Source organism: Megascapheus bottae, chromosome 1 (assembly GCF_031878675.1).
Source record: "Megascapheus bottae isolate mThoBot1 chromosome 1, mThoBot2.hap1, whole genome shotgun sequence".
Lineage (NCBI taxonomy): Eukaryota > Metazoa > Chordata > Mammalia > Rodentia > Geomyidae > Megascapheus > Megascapheus bottae.
The window spans coordinates 101608138-101630056 of NC_143509.1; the positions used below are offsets into that span (position 1 = coordinate 101608138).

General features: G+C 40.0%; 1 protein-coding gene across 2 annotated transcripts in view; it reads right to left on the reverse strand.

Annotated features, from left to right (window-relative positions):
* Positions 1-21919, reverse strand: part of Brwd1 (bromodomain and WD repeat domain containing 1) — a 91068-nt gene that overhangs the window by 12734 nt on the left and 56415 nt on the right. For both annotated transcript variants that reach the window (XM_090349338.1, XM_090349346.1), the window contains exons 27-40: positions 21415-21497; positions 19902-20013; positions 19359-19420; positions 16874-17029; positions 16175-16295; positions 15026-15151; positions 12435-12507; positions 10532-10573; positions 8463-8609; positions 7349-7501; positions 5352-5518; positions 2911-3140; positions 2012-2176; positions 336-1199 (exon numbers count right to left, since the gene is read on the reverse strand). In XM_090349338.1, the coding sequence (XP_090205464.1) occupies positions 336-1199; positions 2012-2176; positions 2911-3140; positions 5352-5518; positions 7349-7501; positions 8463-8609; positions 10532-10573; positions 12435-12507; positions 15026-15151; positions 16175-16295; positions 16874-17029; positions 19359-19420; positions 19902-20013; positions 21415-21497 (2501 nt within the window). The remainder of the gene's footprint in view (positions 1-335; positions 1200-2011; positions 2177-2910; positions 3141-5351; positions 5519-7348; positions 7502-8462; positions 8610-10531; positions 10574-12434; positions 12508-15025; positions 15152-16174; positions 16296-16873; positions 17030-19358; positions 19421-19901; positions 20014-21414; positions 21498-21919) is intronic.

Sequence of the window (21919 nt, forward strand, 5' to 3'; positions counted from 1 at the left end):
AACACATACACATACACACGCGTGCACGTACATGCACACACACACTCACACACTCACACTCACACACACACACACACACACACACACACACACGAAGAAACAGCTACTGTGATAACCTTCCTTACATTTAGCCAGTCCACTGTCTTTAAAGAACAAGCTGTCACTGATTGCTGGTATGGGTGCTTGTCTTCTGCTGTCCCTGTCAGTCCATCCCCTCTACTAAAGCTAATGAGTGATACACAGGACAAAGTTTCCCATGGGAAAAACATTGATGTGAGCAACAAAGGAAGATTGGTATATAAAATGAGTGAACCAAGGAAAATATTTTGAATTACCTTTCTTAAAACTATGTGGTTTTTCTTTTGTTTCACTGTCATCTGTCTCAGTTTCAGACACGTGATCTAAGAAAGACTGAGGCACAGCAGCAGGCTCATTCTTCAAGTTCCCTGAAACTGAGCTCATCTCATGACATCTAGCATCTTCTCCATGTTGCTCTTCTGAGTCTTCTGAATCACTCAAGATTTTTGCCTTCTTAAAGTAATTTACATTCTTGCGAAACACACTGTCTCCTGGTTCAGATTCTGCTTCCTCTGAGACTCCCTCTGTCTGAGTCTTCTGCTCAGATGTTGAAGGACCAGCAATTCTGTTGTGTTCACTGTCTGAATCACGACTTCCAGAGTCTTCCTCAGAAGACTCTATTTCAGGAAACTTTGTTTTACAAGTTGCCTGAGTATGGGACTTTAAGCCATTAGCATGCCAGTTTTTCCGGGCTACCCGTAAATCGCTTTCTGACTCTGAATCTCCATGTTCAGATTCACTAACAATCTTCTGGGCCGCATGAGAACTGGACACCAGCAATGGCTCGTTTTCACCTTTTTGTTCTTCTTCAATTTCTGACTTTAGACTCCGATCGTCTTCAGAATTGTATAACAACTTCTTGCGAGCCACTGCAGAAGCATTTCGATGAGGAAGCTTCCGCCCAGAGCATGAATTCTCCGACCTGGAATCCTCTTCTACGTCACTCATGAGCTTTATCTTACTAGCAGCCACAGCAGCACACTTCCGGAGGACTTTGCGGTTGTTTCCAGCTCGGGCTTTTAGAACTTCACCAGTCTCTAATGAATTGTTGTCAGAATCACTTGAATACACTCTCTTTCGAGTAGCTTTTCTGCCACATCCATTTTCTAAAGAAATAGAGCCTAGGAAAAAAATAACAATAAATTAGACAGGTTTTCTTTTTTCCTTTGCCAGTCCTGGGGCTTAAATTCTAGGCTAGGACACTTCCCTGAGCTTCATTTGCTCAAGGCTGTACTCTATCACTTGAGCCACAGTATCACATCTGGTTTTGGTTTTTCCCCTGAATAGTTTAGTTTATTGAGTCTCAGTCTCTCTCTCTCTCTCCCCCCTCCCCCCCGTCTCTCTCTCTCTCCCTCTCTCTCTCTCTCTCTCTCTCTCTCCCTCCCTCCCCCCCCCCCTCTCTCTCTCTCGCCCAAATTGGACTCTAACTCCCAGGTACACCCATCCCTCAGACATGATACATTTTCTGAATTACACCCATCCCTCAGACATGATACATTTTCTGAATAATCTTATTTTTTGTGTGTGATTTTCCTTATTTTTTAATGCCATAATAAAGTTCCTTTCCAAATTTAGTCACATTTGGTCACGTGTAGATGTTAAACAACCTGCCCACTGGTAGCTGAGTCTCCGTCAGTGACACAGTCCCTGATCACCAAGAGTGAGAACCTCTGAGCAAAGAGCTTAACATTCATCTAGAGTGTCTGTTCGGGGAATGGAGAGACCCTAATCTTTAAGGTCCTGAACTTTCAGCTTCTCAGCCTCCAACTTGGTTTCCTGTTCTACCTTTGTTCTTCTTGGATTTCTTCAATAGGCAGTTGTTGCAGCAGTGTGTCTCCTTTTCCAAGTCTATTTTTCCTAATAGGAGCACAAAAATACCTCGAGGAATATCACCATATTTTTTGCTTACATGAATGGTAGCCGAGTCTCTTACCAGTTTTTATTTGAGCAGCTCTAGTTCTGGTCACCCTGAAATTGCTGCCTCGTGATAGCCCACTGCGCAAAGCATCATGAACTCTTGAATTCACTTTGCTTTCCTCAGAACTATCAGAAGCTGACGAGGATGAGGAGGTAGCTGAGGAATCTTCTGTTTCACTTTCTAGGAAAAAATATAATGAAGACAATTAATTCTAAAATTCTCCTACTTGTACACCAAACTGTAATCCTGCTTGGAGATTGTTCGTAAATCTTGCTTGGAGATTGTTCCTATCAATTCCATACCTCTTTTCCTTCACTCTTCCCTTTCCTCATGTATCATTACCCAATTGGCTAATCTTCCTGAAAGAAACACTCATTTGACATGGAACCGTGTATTAAGTAACCAATTATCTGCAGCAAGGCTCAGCAAAGCTCTATAATATGGATGCAATCTCTGCCTGTTAACACACTCTTTCTCATGTCTCCCTAAAGAACCCTTCCCATGAACATTGTCCATTCCATGGTTTTTCTCCCTGCTTACCAAATCCAGGTCCCAATTTCAATCACTCTGCCACAAATGTTTGAAAATGTTACTCTATAAATGCACAGGGTTCTATCAGCTTGTCTGATCATCTCCATAGCATGTCCTGTAGCTCACTCCCCATCCCAAGCTTATATTTATAAGTGTATTTTTTCAATACCACTTAATGAATCCCAAGCCACCAAAACCACTCCACGTAAATTCATGAAGATTCAAATTTGCATAAAATGTAGTAATAGCATTTGCCAATACAGTTCTTATTAAATATCAGTCTAAGGGCTCTATCTTGTCTCTTTTGGAAGTTCCATGTTTTTGTCATTTTGTCTCCTGTCCCCACCACAACTGCCATGTGTTTTCAATGTTCTGCTGCTCACCAGATAGCACAGAGCCACTCCTGAGGGTAACAGGTCGATTTCTTCTTATTCGTTCTGAGGATGCAGCAGAGTCAGAGGAGTCACCAGAAGACATTGCCCCTGAAGACAACCCAGCACTTGCCTCTCGGCTTCCAGAATGAAGTGCTCTACTAGAGGTCAACGGTGAAGGAGAGTCTGCCACCTCAGGAAAGAGTTTTGTCTGAGATTTTAACTGCTTCTGCTTGATATTTCTGATTAAAGTATAAAGAAAAAAATAGTATTTATTAAAATAAACAAAAATGGTTCTGAGAATAAGGAGATAAAAGTCTATTTTTCACTAATCTAAGGGTAATTTTATGATCAAGATATTAAGACGTTTACTACTAAAATCTAATATGGATTATATTTCCTTTCCCTTATTTTAGCTAACTTCTATTCAAAGTTAGTGTAATGAATAAATGACCCAAGTACCAGATACACGTTGAATACTTTAGGATCTTAGCCAGGAATACAGCAAGACTTTAACTTAAAAATAACCATTGTAAAAAAGGACTGGAGAAGTGGCTCAAGACTGCCTGTCTAGCAAATTTGAAACCTTTAGTTCAATCCCCAGTGCTCCCTCCAACCTCTCCCCAAAGAAAACACCTACAGAGCTCTAGCCTTGAGAAACCCAAGTGCTCAGGCCCTGAGTTCAAGCCCCAGGACTGGCAAAAAAACAAACAAGAACTCCAGTACTGCAAAAGAAATAGGGAAGGAGAAAGGAGAAGGGAAGTATTCATATCTAGGAAGAATGGTAACAGACACACACTCCTCTTTCCCTCTCCCTCCCTCTAGGGAATCTCAGTAAGATTAAATAGAAGTTTCTCTTCAGAAACAGTGAGACAAAATATTTCAAAATGCTGACAAAGTGACAAATACAATTTTTATATGCAGCAAAAGGATTCTTCAATAGAAAAACAAAAGAATTCACTGCTAGCATGTCTACCTTACAAGTAATTTTAAAAGAAGTCTTCAGGCCAAAAATTTTTGAAAAAGATACCACACTCAAATCAAAACTTTTCTAACTAGGAAAGGTAAGTCAAGTGTAAGCCTCAAAAACAATATAAAAGTTTGTGGTTTTTTTTTAAATTCTTGAGATAGCTATATAAAACATGACATATAAAGATGTGATCCAGCTGAGCGCTGGTGGCTCACACCTGTAATCCTAGCTACTCAGGAGACTGAGATTTGAGGATGGAAATTCAAAGACAGCCTGGGCAGAAAAGTCTGTGGGACTCTTATCTCCAATAAACTATTCAGGCAAAGTCAGAAGTGGTGCTGCAGTTCAAGTGGTAGAGCACTAGCCTTGAATAAAAGAGGTTTGAAGGCAGCACCCAGGCCCTGAGTTCAAGCACCACAACTGGCAGGGGAGAGAGAATGTAAGCCATATGACAACTATAACATAAAGGCAGAGGAAGGGATCTATATGTATTGAGGGAAAAACAGTATTATCTGGGTCAGATGCCAGTGGCTCACACCTGTAATCCTAGCTACGCAGGAGGCTGAGATCTGAGGATTGCAGGTCAAAGCCAGCCCAGACACAAAAGTTCCTGAGACTCTTATCGCCAATTAACTACCAGAAAACCGAAAGTGGCTCTGTGGCTAAAGGGGTAGGGCAGTACCCTAGAGCTGAAGAGCTTAGGGACAGCACTCAAGCCCACAATCAAACCCCATGACCCATCCAAAAAAACTCCCACAATTATTGACTAGTATTAACTAGACACTGACTGCTGAGATCAGAGCAGAAGACAGTTAACCCCACTTCAGATACACTGCAGATTCAGAGCACACACAAGAAACAAATTATACATCATACTGGAGATTGGATATTCATGCAATCTGTACAGTAAAGGGAAATAGACTATAAATACAAACTTACTGAGAAATGGAATATCCTGTTCATTTCATATTTCCTCCTTAGGACTAATCCTCACTTGTATAAGGTAAATTACAGCTAATAAACACTTGCTCTCCCAGAATTATATACTGAAAAGACCACAGAGTAATTGCTTTACTCTGCATTTTAAAAGCCATTTCTTATGCAAAAGACAAATATCTTTTAAATCTACTATTTTCATTAAAGATCTAAACATTTATATAATTACAAGTTAGTCTAACTACTCAGTATTGACAAAAATACTTTCAAACTTTAAGAACCTGTAACTAGGGGGAGAGAGAGTTGGAGAAAAACAAGAAAAGGGGTAACAAAGTTCAAGAAGAAATGTACCCACTACCTGATGAATGTAACTGTAACTCCTCTGTATATCACCCCAACAATTAAAAAAAAACTGTTACTAGGTTTTTGTTTTATTTATATATTTGTGTGTATATGTATCTAAAAACATCAAGAACTTCTAACATAATCAAATCAAAAAAGCAGTATGATTATAAATTAAAATCGGATTACATAGGAAGCAATATACCTGACACGTTTGTTGGTCTGTATGACACCATTATAATTTTGCCTTTGTCTGAATCTCTGGCTTCGTCGAACTTTTGCATTGAATTTTTGACCAATTTTAAAATCAGAGGAGATCTTCTTCATTTTTTCCTCAAATAAGGCAGATAATCGCAAGGTCATACTGTAGATCTGCATGGATGTATGAGCAAAACAAGAATTAGAAAAGATCTTCCACAGTACTCTTCAGGATCCCTTTATGACTATGTGCAATACATACATATATATATATATATATATATTTTTTTTTTTTTTTTTAATTTTTGTGGGTCATGGGGCTTGAACTCTGGGCCTGGGCACTGTCCCCAAGCTCTTCTCTTCAGCTCAAGGCTACCGTGCGCACTATATCCTATCACCATTTTCCTATTTCCAGCCCTATCCTTCATAGACATCTGTGAAGAAACAGAACATTTCAAACACATAGCTTTCTGATGTAGAGAAAGCAATTCTAAGTAAAGTAGCTCTGTAAGGTCTACAATCCAGGACTTAGGTCTACATGTTAATAGACTTTAACATTCTTTTCTACTCTCTCATGCCTACATGCCCAAGCCATGCACGTCTCCTAAAGCTCTTGTGGAAGTTGCCTGGTTTTGTTTTGGTTTTGGGTTTTTTTTTTTTTTTGGCCATTCCTGGAACTTGAACTCAGGACCTGAGCACTGTCCTTGGGCTTTCTCAAGGCTAGTGCTCTACCACTTGAGCCATAGCACCACTTCCAACTTTTTCTATGTATATGGTACCAAGGAATTTAACCCAAGTCTTTGTGCATGCTAGGCAAGCACTCTACCAGTAGGCCAAACTCCCGGCCCAGTTGCTTGGTTTTAAAGCTGTTATTTCGCCGCACAAGAGCAGCAATTGCTTGGGCCAGGGGAACAAGAGTGCATTTCCACCATCTGTGATTGCAACTTGACTATACTGCCAAACAGGACTAAGTTCATACATGTTACCTACAGAGATGCTGTGTATCCAATCTAAGAAAATACATCCCACTCCCTGGACCTTTTCCTCAAAGCAGCAGCAACAGAGATTGGTTGCAATATAGTGTGTGGAAATGTAACAGTGAAATACCCTTACATATAACTGATACAAGTATGTGTGGGGGTGATTGTACATATTTTCTTATTTCAACAATTTTTAAAATAATGATTTCTATAATAACACTAACTCTTTTTACATCACTGAAATTATTCCTATACTACCTTCTGGTACATCTGTATAATTGGCAGGGGTAGCCTGTATTCATCCCTGTTTGTCCCTGAAAGTGCAGCTAATGTTATAGCCAATGTAGCTATATGTAGCTAATGTATTGTGCATATCAGTGGTTGGAAAAGATACTCAACACCAGATAACTTGAAAGTCCAATAGTACATGAGATACATGACTAGTATACATTTCTAATGTGCTGTCAACAAACAAATGAGTCTATAAAGTATCTGACAATTATATCCAAAGCATGCTGAAATGGTGACATTATTCACACTAACCATTCCTGAACGGCCCTACACTGAGTACCTCTCCTCTGTGTTCTGTGTGAACATCCTCCTTCCCAGGGTCTGGGCTGCAGAGTGTGTCCTGCTGCCTGCTGCCAAGGATCTATGAGGATAAAACTTCTTCCCTCAAGACAATGACCGGTACCTGGGGAATTGCTCATTTCCTGAAGGTACCTTTATTCTAACCACACTTCACCTGAGCAGGAAATTTCAGCAGATTATGATAAGGAGCATTATTAAGAAAGAAACTATGAGGCAGAAGCAGCTTTGTCCATCACAGCCATTTTCACGATCCACTTCCCTTTAAACATGTCTTCAGCCTCTACCAGCCAGTGGGAAGGACACACATGGGTGCTCACTTTCATTAACAAACCACTTACATTAGTCAAGACACACTTGGGTTCATAAGCTGCTTTGGGGAATGATCAACTCCTTTGTACAAGTACTTGAAAATAATGGAAATATTTTTAATTACCTTTGATCTCTTGTTTGGTGTATATGCCTTTGCATTGCTAAATACCAAGCGGACGTCTTTGCAAAATTCCGAAGGGTTGTCATAATTTCCCGCTTCTAGAGTTTCCCTCACTGTGCCAAAATCCATTGGAGTATCTATAATATCTCGGTAGTCCTAGGTTTTAAAAGTAATTCATAGATGAATTTCTTGCCTTTAAAATCAAATACATAACATCTTGAAAATACTCAAAATGACAAAAGGAAAAGAAAAAGCGAGAGACTTTAAGAGTTAATAATGATTAAAAACAGACTCAGAGCCGGGTGTGTGGTGGCTAAGATTATACCTGTAATCTTCGCTACTCAGGAGGCTGAGATCTGAGGATCAAGGTTCAAAGCCAGCCCAGGCACAAAAGGACCTGAGACTCTTATCTCTAATTAACCTCTAGAAAAGGGAAGTGAGACTTGGCTCAACGGTAGGGTGGTAGCCTTGAGCTAAAGAGCTCAGGGACAGAGCCCAAGCCGAGTTCAAGCCCCATGACCCACAAAAAAATGAAAATAAAAAACTAAAAACAGACTTAAATACAAAAGCAAAGTATAAAGAGTATTATTCCAAAATATCAATGTCCTGCTTCATACGCTTCAGTGATTCCCGAGTTTCCTACAGTAAACCTGTGTTATCATTCTCTTTTTTCTTTTTTTTTGTTGGGGGAAGTCAAGATAGAGAATTGAAGAAAACATTCCAGTTGCTTTATACGAATGAAACTGTCCCGATTTTTGTTTTTCCTAGTGTTGAGCCTACATAGTATTGACAAGAAATAACCATTTTTAAACCATTGTTCTTGTTTATACTCCCACAGTTAAGTTAGTGATGGGAGAAAAAAATTAACATAAAAGCTAACATAGATCCAGATATAAAGGCAAAGTACAAAGAAATATTTCATTATTAATGTCTTTTGGTAATAGAACACAGATGATTTTTTAATTTCTGCTTTAGTCTCTTTAGCAAATTCCAGGCTTCTTATAATCTATGTATTGTTATAGTTTCTACTCTCTAAGGCTTCATTTAAATACCTCTGCCCTCATCTGCTCTTCACAAAACAAGAAAATTCCCAGACATTCAAACAATGGAAACTTACTGGATATTCAACCAAATCAACAGGTTGTCTAAATGGCTCAGAATCTTCACACTGAAAAATTAAGTTCACTAGCTCCTTACACTGTTTCTCCCAGCTGCTTTCAATATAGCTGGTAGCTTTGTTGCTCCTTTTTTTCCAGTCATGGACCTAAAAATACATTCATAATATTAAAAAGTTTTATAGGGGAAAAAAAACCAAGAACACATAGATACTATGGTTAAAAAAAAATGCAACAGAGCCCTCTTTACTGTGTTCTATAACTGTGTCATTACAAACTGTCCTACGTCACAATGTTTATCATGCCACATGTTGCTCTTAAATCCATCCCTACAGAATCAATTTTAAAAATGCTTTTTAACCCATTTCAATATAACCTGTCCATCTGAGAAAAGCTACATGGTGATCTATGAAGAGCACACTCTGAACAGGACACAATGTCCACTCAACAGCTACTTTACCAACGCTGCAAAGCATATAAAACTGTTTTCACAGACTATGAAGCCCTGCATCCTATAATATGGCAGGCAAGTAACAGCCCTACTGAAGATATCAATACCACAATCCTTAGAACATCCTCACAGAGATAAAGAACTTTGTAGATGGAATTAAGGATATAGACTTGAAGGTAGGAAAATTATACCATATGGGCCCACTGTTGTAACAAGATCTTTATAAGAGGGAGACAGGGTTATGTCAGACATCACACTGCTGGCTTGAGTATAAAAGAAGGTTGCCTGCCCCAAGGGGAAAGGCAGCCTGGAGAAGCTAGAGATAAAGAGCTCCCATTAAAGCTACTAGCCAAGCCAACACTATGACTGTACCCCAGAAATGCCCATATCAGATTTCTGATCCACACATCTATAGGACAGTACATTTTTTAACTGTTTAAAGCAACTAAGTTTGGCATTTCATGTAAGAGATACAACAAAGAAATTTATATAACTCAGTACATCTGAGTTCAGAAATGAAGTTATATGAAAATGACGAAGTCAGATGACACTCAAGTCTTGGATGCTCAGTTATTTAGACCAAGCATAGTGAAAGGAGACTGGCATTTTTCAGGGGAGGAGGAGGGTCGGTCATGGGACTTGAACTCTGGGCCTGGGCACTGTCCCTGAGTTCTTCAGCTCAAGGCTACAGCCCTATCCCTTGTCCTGGGAGTTGTCCCTGAGCTCTTCAGATCATGGCTACAACCCTTTTGTGCCCCAGCTCTACTTCCCATTTTCTAGTGGTTAACTGGAGATAAAAGTCTCACATTCAGTGCCCGGACTGGCTTCAGATCTCACTCTCCTAAGTAGCTGGGATTACAGGCGTGGGCAACTGTGGTCCGGCTTGATTTTTTTTTTTTTTTTTTTTTAGTAAGCTCAAACTTAAGAAGCACTGGATGAAATTTAAACTGACATTTAAATTTTTAAATGTTTTGCCATTTTCTTATGAAAATCCTTTTAGTTAACCTATTAGAAGCTGGGCTAATTACACCCAAATTTAATTACCCAGTTTTCAAAACTTGTTTTCCATTATGCCTCAAACCTGATCATCCCAACAGATCCTCATTTTTACAAAAGACTAAGTCACCAAATCATAGTTAACTGTCTCCTTGTAAGATCTTGCTTTCCTTTCCCATTTGCTCAGGTGGAGAACCAACCAACCCTTAACTAAGTGACCAAGCTTCATGGAACTCTCAGATCTCAGAATCAGATCTAATTCATCCCCCTTTCTATTCAATATCCTCTGGAATTCTCCCTACTATATCCCAGAAGCTACCTCTACCTAAGTCTAAATGGCATCCCAGGATTTCAGTATAGCATCATCTCCCAGGTAACAACCAGAAACAAGTCACTTGGCACTCAGAATCTGGCTCCTTCCTCCATATGGGCCAGATGATTGTCCAGAGCAGCCTAGCCCTCTCACTCTGACAATCCAAATGCCAATCTTCCCTTACACATTTCCTATTTACCATGTCTAGTAGCAATTCCTTTCTTCTACATAATATTCAACGTATACATATTACAACTTTGTTTTTAAAACAAAACACGGAGCATAAAAGTTAGTTGTACAAAGAAACTTACTCTCCTTTTCCCAGAAGATGTTTTAGGAAGATCACTATCATCCTAGAAATAAAACAAAACATCATATGACTACAATTAATACTCTTTAATAGAAATATAAAAATCTTACATCACCCTGCTCATACTGAGGTTTTATCAGGCAGGGTCTTGCATTTGCTCAACTTCGTTGCTAGGCTGACTGGCAATGTACCACTTCAGCCCATCGTTTTGCTGACTAACTGGAGATGGAGTCTCACAGATTTTTCTACCCAGAATGGCTTTCACCGTCCATCTTCTAGATCTCACCGTCTCACCAATCTTAACTATTCTTAACCTTTCTCCCATTCCTTGATTCCAAACTTCAAAACTATAGCTACTCACCAGCCTCTTTTGCAATGATTCTTACCAGCAGGTGCTGGTAGCTCATGCCTATAATCCTAGCTACCAGGAAGTCAGCCTTCTCAGATTCAGTCTGAGGATCCTGGTTTGAAGCTCACTGGGGCAGTCCTTGAGATTCTTATCTCATTAAAAAAAAAAAAAAAAAAAAAAACCTGGAAGTATAGCTGTGGCTTAAGAGGTACCTTGAGCAAGAGTTCAGGGAAAATGCCCAGGCCCTAAATTCAAGCCCCAAGATCAGTACCAAAACAACAACAAGCCAGGCACGATGGCTCACACCTGTAATCCTACTCAGGAGTCTCAGATCTGAGGATCACAGTTCAAAGACAGCCTGGGAACTAAAAAAAGTTCCTGAGACTCTTATCTCCAATTAATGACCAGAAAACTGGAAATGGCACTGTGGCTTAAAGGGTAGTCCAGCCTTGAGCTGAACACAGGTCCAGAATTCAAGTTCCACGACCAATATAAACAAACAAACAAATAAATAGATAAGATAAAAGCAGCAACCACCAACCCTACTACACAGAAATATAAAACTGTAAAGTTGTTTTACCCAAGTGCACTGTTTACATTCTGCTTTCTACCCATAATACCTAGTTTCCTAACTTCCTGGATCTAGGATTCTGTATATCTTCTTCTTCCCTTCTTTTTTTTTTTTTTAAACCAATGCATATAGTTTTATTCCCATCTACATGGCAAATAAAATCAGTAAACCAGAGTAGGATTTTATGCAGAAGTTAACATTGCATTTTCTATATAGATCATGTCTTGTGTCTATTCAGAGCGTTATTCTGTATAAAATAGAATCACACAACAACTCTGCCAGTTGTCCATGAGCTCAGACATTATGGCCATTCAAAAAAAAAAACCCACCCAGGAGTGGTGGCTCAGGTCTATAATCCTAGCTAATCAGGAGGCTGAAATCTGAGGATCACGGCTCAAAGCCAGCCTGGGCACTAAAGTCAGTGAGACTCTTATCTCCAATTAACTACCAGAAAACCGGAAGTGGTGCTGTGACTCAAGGGGTAGGGTGGTAGCCTTGAGCTGGGACAGAGTCCAGATCCAGAGTTCAAGTCCCACGACCGACTACATACGTACGTACATACATACATACATACGTACATACGTACATACATACATACATGGGGAAAGGAGTTTGGTCTAGTGGTAGAGTGCTTGCCTAGCATGCACGAAGATCCGGGTTCAATTCCTTGGTACCACATACACAGAAAAAGCCAAAAGTGGTGCTGAGGCTCAAGTGGTAGAGCACCAGCATTGAGAAAGCCCAAGGACAGTGCTAAGGCCCTGAGTTCAAGCCTCAAGACTGGCACAAAAAAAATTCCAAAAGAGAATTGTCTGCACACTCTGTACATTGTCTGTTAGTTGTTTTGGGGTTTTGAAGACAAACCCCATACTTACTGGGCAAGTGTTCTATCACCTTAACCCAGCTCTCAGCCCAACAGCTGTTATTTAGCAAGACCTGTTAAACATTTAACAAAAGTAATGATAAAACGGACAAGCTTCTTACCAAATCATCAGCATTTTGCTCATCATTTTCAGATGTGTTAGACAGTTCTGAGATATTTGTACAGTCTTGATTCCTAAAAGAAGGCAAACATTTACATTAACAGTATGTACATGTGGTCACTATTGCCAAGAATTCAAACTACATATCAAAATATAAACAGCTCCCTTAGATTCACATTCCTAAAGAACTGTATCAGATTTTGTCCCAGCCCTCCACAGAGGTAATGTGAAAATCCAAATCTAGAATACTGCTGGGTTTTGGTTGTGTTTTATTTTAGGGGATAGGGGTTTGAATTCAGGGCCCTGCCCTTACAAGGCAGGAACACTCACCCTTGACTCACATCCCTAGCCCTTCTCTGTTATTTATTCAAATAAGGTCTTGAATTTTTATCCAGGAGTGGTCTCATATAGAGATTCTCCTACCTCCAGCCTGTTAAACAGCTGGAAGATAATAACATGCCCCACCACACCCAGCTTGCTTGTTGAGATGGTATCTCATTTATTTTTCCTAGAATGGACTTCTTAAACCACAATCCTCCCCATCTCCACCTGCTGAATAGCTAGGATTACAGACATGAGCAATGGCACTACCCTAATAAAGACCTTTTTACAAAAATTCCAAGTTGTCACCAGCACTGGCGGCTCATGCCCACAATCCTAGCTGTGTATGAGGCTGAGATCTAAGGATTGTGGTTTGAAGCCAGCCTGGGCAGAAAGCTCCTAAAACTCTTATCTTCCATTAACACAACAGAAAGCAAGAAACAGAACTGGGCTCAAAGCAGTAGCTAGCAGTCTGTGCCAGCATGCAAGCACCGAGTTTAAGCCTCAGGACTGGAAGAAGGGAAAAAAAAATTAAGCTGTCACTACTAATAGCCTCACTCAGGTCAAGGAACCCCTGAATCGGCTCCTCTACAAAGAGTGAAGTTTTAATCAGGTGCTGGTGGCTCAGGCCTGTAATCCTACTCAGGGGGCTGAGATCTGAGGAGCAGGGTTCAAAGACAGCCCGGGCACTGAAGTCCATGATACTCTTATCTCCAAATAACCACCAGAAAATCGGAAGTGGTGCTATGGCTCAAGTGGTAGAGCACTAGCCGTGAGCTAAAGAGCTCAGGGACAGGGCCCAGGCCAAGAGTTCAAGACTGACAGTGCTTCCCCCCAACCCCCCGCAAAAAAAAAAGTGAAGTCCTGGAGACAGAGGAAGGAAGGAAAGAAAGAAGAAGACATTAAAGTGAAGGCCTGACCCTCACAGAATGTTCACACAGAAGATGTGGAGTTTCCTGAAGTAGTAAAGATGACTCAGGGGAAGACCTGGATAGACCAGATAGAATTAACTCAGGAAAGCTAAGAAGGCAGCTGTTTTCCAGTTTGGGCATAGGTGTAAAAAATGATGGCATTATCTGCATTATTTTCTCTGGCATACCATTCTGGACATAAGGACACTGAAAACTGATTTATCTGCATAATTTCCCAAAGACCATGCACTGAAACCATTCTAGAACTCAGGTCACAACTGCTACCTCAATCTTCATTTTATTCCAAGCTCATTTCCCAATGCAAGGAATACGGGGAATATTCATTATACATTCTTATAGAATCATCAGAAAATACTAGCAAGTCACAAATTAAATGCTGTCTGCAAAGTAAGAGCGTAACTCTGAGGAAAACATCAAGGTACAGTGAGGAACAGAGAAAAGATGACAAAGAATACAAGGGGGCTCAGAATGTGGTCTAGTGGTAAAAGTGCTTGCCTAGCATGCATGAAGCCCTGGGTTGGATTCCCTAGTACCACATACACAGAAAAAAGAAAAAAAGCTGGAAGTGGTGCTGTGGATCAAGTGGTACAGTGCTCAGGCCTTGAGTTCAAGTCCCAGACCCGGCAGAAAAACAAAAACGAAAGAAAAAAGAAATGCAACTGGATCTTTAGAAACAAACAAAAAAATACATTAGCATAAAAATTATCAAATGTCACTGGACTTAGTAGCTCACACCTGTAATCCTACCTACTCAGGAGGCTGAGATCTGAGGATTGCAGTTCAAAGCCAGCCCGGCACAAAAGACAGTGATACTCTTTTTCCAATTAATCACTAGAAAACTCAAAGTGGGCCGGGCCTGTGGCTCAAGGGGTAGGGTGGAAGCCTTGAGCTGAAGAGCTCAGGAACAACGCCCAGGCCCAGGGGTAGAACAGCTAGTAGCCTTGAGCTGAAGAGCACTCAGGTCCAGAGTTCAAGCCCCATGATCCACAAAAAAATAAAAAAAATAATAAATAAATAAAAGTCCAAGGAAACCCTACAACTTCCTTAATAGAGGCTAATACTCATATTTCATAGGTGTGCTATATAAAAGGAGGGTCTGGGTGAGAGACATGTGGCACTCTACAAGAAAAAAATCACTCCAATGTTTTACAAGCAGAAAAAGTAAATGCGTTTCTCCTTTTTTTTTTAAAACTAAAATTGTAATTCAGTTCATAAAGAGATGTCACCTAAAGTAAAATTTTAATGGGTATTATTCAAGAAGTAAAAAAAAAACGTAGACAATTCTAAAAACATGATATGCAGTCAACTTTTATGTAACAGGTAATCTGAGATCACTTACTTAATAAATTTTAAAAGTTGGTCAGTTATCTTTTTAGCTGATCTTGCAATTACGCTTTCTGGTTCATTAAATGTTCGGGCATTGTGTTCTATGTATCGGACTTCCCAAATTAATGCAGATAGTCTCCTTCAAAAGCAAGTAAACAATTTAGGGCTTAGACTAAAAGAAAAATAGAAAACAAGCATATCAGAGAACATGCATTTTAATGACATGAGCAGCACACGCTCTAGAACCACTGATGTGGTACAGTGAATTGCCTTCCAGAGTCCCCTCAACTTCAGGCCTACTGTGATAACCACAGTGGCACAGAACCGCAGAAAGCAGCAGCACACACCACACGCCACACACACACATGCTTTCTTTTCCACCTTATAAGTCAATGAACTAGAGTCAGTGTGACTGTAAACATCCAAACAGGTTTCTCACTCGCATACACAGTGCAGTGTATAATGACAGAGTTATAAAGGAGAGCAACTGTGAACTGTCTCTAAAATTGTTAAGTTCTTATAATAATGCAGGTGTACAAAAATAAATTAATTGCTATAAAAATCACTACAGGACATTTGAGACTAGCCAGTGCTCCAGAAGCCGAAGATAAAAGTCAATAAATGCCTCGTCAAGTAACCTTTCTGGGTCAAAGTCACATCACTGGCATACCCTTATCTAATTAAATCAAGAGCTAAGTAGGAATTTGGGGCCACGAGTTTGGCCTAGTGGCATAAAGACCTGGGTTCGATTCCTAGGTACTACACAGAAAAAGCCAGAAGTGGTGCTGTGGCTCAAGTGGTAGAGCTCTAGCCTTCAGAAAGTCCAAGGACAGCACCCAGGCCCTCAGTTAAAGCCCAAGAACTAGCCAAAAAAAAAAAAAGTTAAGTTGAAACTTAAATATACAAATAAGAAACAGTATTTACCTACATAATATAATCTAATAAGAACACAGGACTAGGACTAGAAATTGAGGACAGAAGCAAGGCATTTTACATTATGGCTTGCTCTTTCCAAATTCACTCAGCAACACCTAAGGACTGCATCTTCTTCCAAAAGAAGGAAATACAAATGAGAAAGGTTAATCTGACTATCTGTTCTTCATTTGCCATAACTGATACTGCCAAAGGGCTTTTTGTGTACTATTTTCAGTTTTCTACTAACCTGTAAAATCGGTTACTCAGTCTCATTCGAATGGTGTACAGATCAGTTGGGTAGGCAACTACAGTGCAATACTTTGGATATGTAGACAGATCAACTGGGCCTGCAAAAGCTGCTGCTATATCTGTTAGGGAAGACAGGAGAGTCTGTCAATAATAATTCATCATCTTTAGGTGACAGAGCAAAGTGACATGTCAAATAAGAAGGCAATAAACAAACTGCCATTAAGAACACAACCTCATGCTGGGTTTGGTAGCTCACGCCTGTGATCCTATCTACTCAGGAGGCTGAGATCTGAGGATCACTGTTGAAAGCCAGCCTAGGTACTAATGTCCGTTAAGAGTCTTATCTCCAATTAACCTCCAGAAAACAGGAATAGGCGCTGTGGCTCAAGGGGTAGGACAGTAGCCTTGAGCTGAAGAGTTCATAGTTAGTGTCCAGGCCCACAGTTCAAGTCCCACTACTGACCAAAAAAAAAAAAAGGAAGACCACAATTTCAATTATGCTATTTGAAAATGTATTTATAAAAGGGGCTGACTGTGGGCCTCAAGCAGCTATGGTAGAAGGCCACAACAGCAAGAGCGAGGCCCCAGGTCAAGCTCTGGAACTGACAAAAATATATAGATATAATCATACATACATACAACAAAGGAATTGTATAGAAAATCTAAAAATGAAACTTTACACCCTAAAAAAACTTACCAAGATTCAAAAGTTGATCTATACCACTGATAATCCGGTCACATTCTTCATCTCGTGATTTCTGACCCCATTCACCTTCCTGTGGCTTGTACAGCAATTTCTCTAGCTCATCTGCTGTGACAGAAACACTTGCTCCCAATTCTTCAGGTGGATCAACTATTAATTTCAGTGAAAAAAAAGAGGTGGGGAACAATCAACCCAAGGTGCTGATGTGTCCTATGCCAAAATTCAATTCTCAAAGCTCACAAATTACGTTAGGTCTATAACTGAAGCAAAAGTTGGCCAGGTGCTAATGGCTCACAACCTAGCTACTCAGGAAGATGGGACCTTACTTCAAAGCCTGTGCAGGCAGGGAAAACATGTGAAATGCTTACACTCAATTAAAAAAAGCCACACCTCCAGCCTTCTTTCCTATTTTTTAGACAAGGTAGTCTGTTTTTTTGCTCAGGCAAGCCTTTGATCCATTTCCTCCTACCTCTACCTCAGGTGGCTGGGATGGTGGTACGTACCAGCTTGCCTCCTGGTTTGTTGAGAAGGTAGTCTCACTAACTTTTTGCCTGAATGTCCTGAATTCTCAATCTTGATAATCTACTTCTGGAGTACCTGGGATTACAGGTTTGAGCCATAGAACCTGGCCCAAATTTGCAACATTTTTCAGATTATCACTTGAGATTACCAAAGTGCTACAATTCAGTTACAAACACAACCTACTCACCCTAATAAAACTTAAAAGAGTATCTTCATCACAGTCTCAACCATTTTTATTTCAAAAAGGTTAACCTAAACTCAAGAGTAACCTAACAATTTATAAAGTTTTACAACATGCTGAAAATTCATTTAAACCAGGTGGGCATAGTGGCTCACGCCTGTAATCCTAGCTACTCAGGAGGCTGAGATCTGAGGATCAAGGTTCAAAGCCAGCCCGGGCACAAAAGAACCTGAGACTCATCTCTAATTAACCTCTAGAAAATAGGAAGTGGGGCTTGGCTCAAGGGTAGGGTAGTAGCCTTGAGCTGAAGAGCTCAGGGACAACGTCCAGGCCAAGTACAAGCCTCAAACACCCCCTACACACACATACAAAAATTCATTTAAAACTTTAAGGCAACACAGGCAAATTAGTCTCAACACAGGGGATGACTAATTTCTATAACTGCAAGGAATATAAATGAAATACACAATTTGTTTTAACTCCTAGTAGAAAAAGTACAATGCTCAGGTTCAAGTTCTGACAGAGAATGATGCCATCACCCACTGCATGTGTTTCAGGGCCCTTTCCTAAGGGGAAACGGACATGGACGGACATGGATGGACATGGATGGATGGATGGACGGACGGACGGACACGGACACACACACACACGCCTGCGCGCGCGCGCGCGCGTGAGCCTCTGGAGCAGTTGTTTTATAGTAGCTGTGACTCAAGTGACAGAACACAAAACTGAGTACAAAAGCTCAAAGACAACATCCTGAATCAGAACTTAATCCCCTACTGGACAAGTTAAATTTTCTGAGCCTTTAGTTTCTTTGTCTGTAAAATTAATAATTTATTATCAACATCAGAATAAGACTGAGTGGATAAAAAGAGAAATTCTTACAAGACTGTTAAAAAAAAAAAAGGAGTGGGGTTTGACTATTAAGTGCTTTATACATTGCAAATTGCCTTATACACATAGGCACTACTGGTAAATAAGCTCAAAAGAAAATCTAACAGACATCAATTAATCCTAATAGTGCGGTTATAAAATTTTGAAAATAGATATTTCCAAAAAAACTCTGAATTCCAAAATAAAACTGAGACAATGATTGATGGTGATGTGACAGAGGGCAGCTTGAGACCTGCCTCTGTCTCCCAGTGCCAGGACTACAGGCCTCCAGGCACCACAGTGCTAGCTAGAATGAATTCTGTTAAGGTGGGCAAACACTAATAACAGCGGATAGTTTGGCAGTAAATAAATAGCAGTGAGAGACAAAGCACCCTTTCAAATATTGACTGAGGTGAACAAGAAAGAAATAACTTCGCAGCTAAAATCAAAAAAGCCAAATGAAAAGTGAGAGAATCAAAGGCAGCCAGAAAAAAGAAACAGTGCTAGGGTAAACAGCTGATGATGGAGCGAGCCAGGCAGCAGGGCTGCGGCAGTACTTGGCTTAAAACAGAGCAGACAGTCCACAGAAAGGAAGACCAAGGGAACAGAGGAAAGATGAAGGAAAGGAAGCAGGGCTATATGCCTAAGCCCAGGAGAGTTTAAGGCAGGGTTCTTGGGCAGATAACAGGTTATAAACTCTGGAATAAGGCTCAAATCTGAGGTCAGGAACAAATAAGACACACATGGGACTTCTATCATCTTTTTTCATACAAAGAAGTTCTGAGTTCCTAAAACAATTTGAAACAAACATGGACGAACACTAGTATGTCTATAATGTACATTGGCAAGACACGAAAATGTAAAATAAAGTTAAAATATCTTCATGATTTGGTGAATATATACCATTTTCAGGAATTGGTTCCATGTCCCATGGGCTCAGTTTTTCCATTTCAGTATTGTCCCACCTGTTTACAAAAACAACAAAACCTTGTTAGCCTTTTAGGAGAACAAATCATGCACAGCAGAGAGAGGAAACAAAAGGACCTCAACTATGAAACACGGCCAGTGGTAATAGAAAGCATCAAGTGTTCTGGGAAGCAAAGGAGAAAGCCGTCCTCCCGGACAGCCTGGATCCAGATCCAGTGAAGAAGGGAAGTCAGTATGAAGGCTTCGCCCCGCAGCCAAGGCTGTATAGCCAATGGGAAGATAACAAATGCTCTAACATTAATCGTTAGTCCCAAACTCTGATTATGACAGTCTTAATAAATAAAAAGTTAGGAGGCTACAGACATATTCCCAGAGAAACAAACAGAACTTGAATTGACAGGAGAATTATAACAAGAAATAAACAGGATGTCACTCTGAGTTTATGAACCTGAAACATCTGCTTCAGTGACCTACTGTTCTCAATGACTGATAAGCCATCATTTTAACCAGCATACAAACCTCACAATGTAACACTGGAAATGACTATCTGGATACTGTGGCTGATATGGTTCTTGACTGAGCACCGTCCCGAACCACCAAGCATCATCAATAATAGACCGAAATCTGTCACCTAGCAAAGAAAGGATCAAGAAGATGGAGGCTTTGTTAACATTTGTCAACCATTTTATCTATAAATACCATTACTTATATAGGACAGAAATCAACATGTATAGATAGCTAGGCACCAGTGGCTCATGCCTGTAATTCTAGCTACTTAGGAGACTGAGATCCAAAGATCACTATCAAAGCCAGCCCAAGCAGGAAACCCACAAGACTCTTATATCCAAATAACTGGGAAAAACACTGAAGTGCAGGTGTGACTCAAGTGGCAGAGTGCCAGCCTTGAGCATAAAGCCACCCAGGTCCTGAGCTCAGTACTGGCATGTGTGTGCGTGCACTCATGTGCACAATACATACACACACACACACACTTCACATGAATTATTTTGAAATGAGCCAACTTTCCTGCACTCTCAAACAAGTTTCAGTAATAACAAATGTTAAGAACATGGGGGGGGGGTGTAATGGGGACCAAGACATGTGAAAGGGTATCAATGTATGTGAATTAATGCACCTTCTATCTGGCAAATATCATGTAACCCTTTTATTAATTACAATAAAAAATATTAAAAAAAAAAACAAATGTAAGAACAGTATTACAGTCACATTAAGATTAACAGCCTTACAACATAACAACAAAATGGCTTATGAGTGAAGTCTCATTGTTCAATGTCCTCAAAAGACCATCCTAAATTTATATTATAGTTTGCAAAATGAAGCAACAAATAAAGGTAAGAAAATTCAAAAATCTCTTACTATATGTATATTATCAATATAAACTTGTTAGTATAGTTATTAAGTATACAGTATATATAAAACTTCCTGCAGAATAAATAAAAATTACAACAGTAAGTATGGTTACACTTCATGTTTATTTTAAGGTTGGCACTATAACAACTATCATATTTTTAGATCATAAGACAATAGGTAAAATTCTGTCATTATTACATAAAAATAACCATACATGACATGGTATGGGAAGATCTAAAAGTCTAGCCCTTACTCAAAATAATGTTTGCCAAATGTATAAAAAGTCTCCCAGAGAGCTGGGAGTTTGGCCTAAGTGGTAAAGTGCTTGCCTGGCATGCATGAAGACTTGGGTTCGATTCCTTGGTCCCACATACATAGAAAGAAAAACGGAAGTGGTGCTGTGGCTCAAGTGCTAGAGCGCTAGCTTTGAGGAAGTCCAAGGACAGTGCTCAGGCCCTGGGCTCAAGCCCAGGACTGGAAAAAAAAAAAAAAAAAAGTCTAGAATTTGGGTCAAGCCCTAAGTCCTATGCACTGGTAACTCAAGTTTCATTCTCAAGTGTTTTTATGTTTACATAAATCACAATGAAGAGTATTCCCACCAGAAGGTAACATGAGAGACAGTTAACACTATATATTCAGTAAGACAGACAGATAGACTTACAAGACTGCCAATTCCTCTGTCTTGCTTCATCATAAAACTGACGCAGTACAAGAAAGTCAATAACATCTGGCATATCATGATATCTTAAAAAAAAAAAAGTTAAAAAAATTTATACTGCTCACTCAAGTTATAATAGAAAACAACACTGCCCAAAAGAAATCCAAAAGAAACTATATGTTTGTAAGCAGCCACAGTTTAACCCAGTATGTCTTCAGTATGATTTCAGTAGGATCTATTTTGTTTTGCTTTGTTCCGAGTCTCCGTGTGCACATGAACACCACACTGGAACCAGCCACGCTGCAGGTGCACAGCAGCCATGTGTGCCTACAGCAATCACTGCAGACAGCACACGTGCACCAACCCACTCGGAAATGCCCTTCACCATTCCCAGCAGGCCCACTTCTGGTCACCCAAGTGGCATCAAAGCCCTTTGAAACAGAGAGGCCCTGTCTACTTAAGTACTGCTTGATAAAGTGCCAGTCCACTAACGAGTTCTAGTCACCTG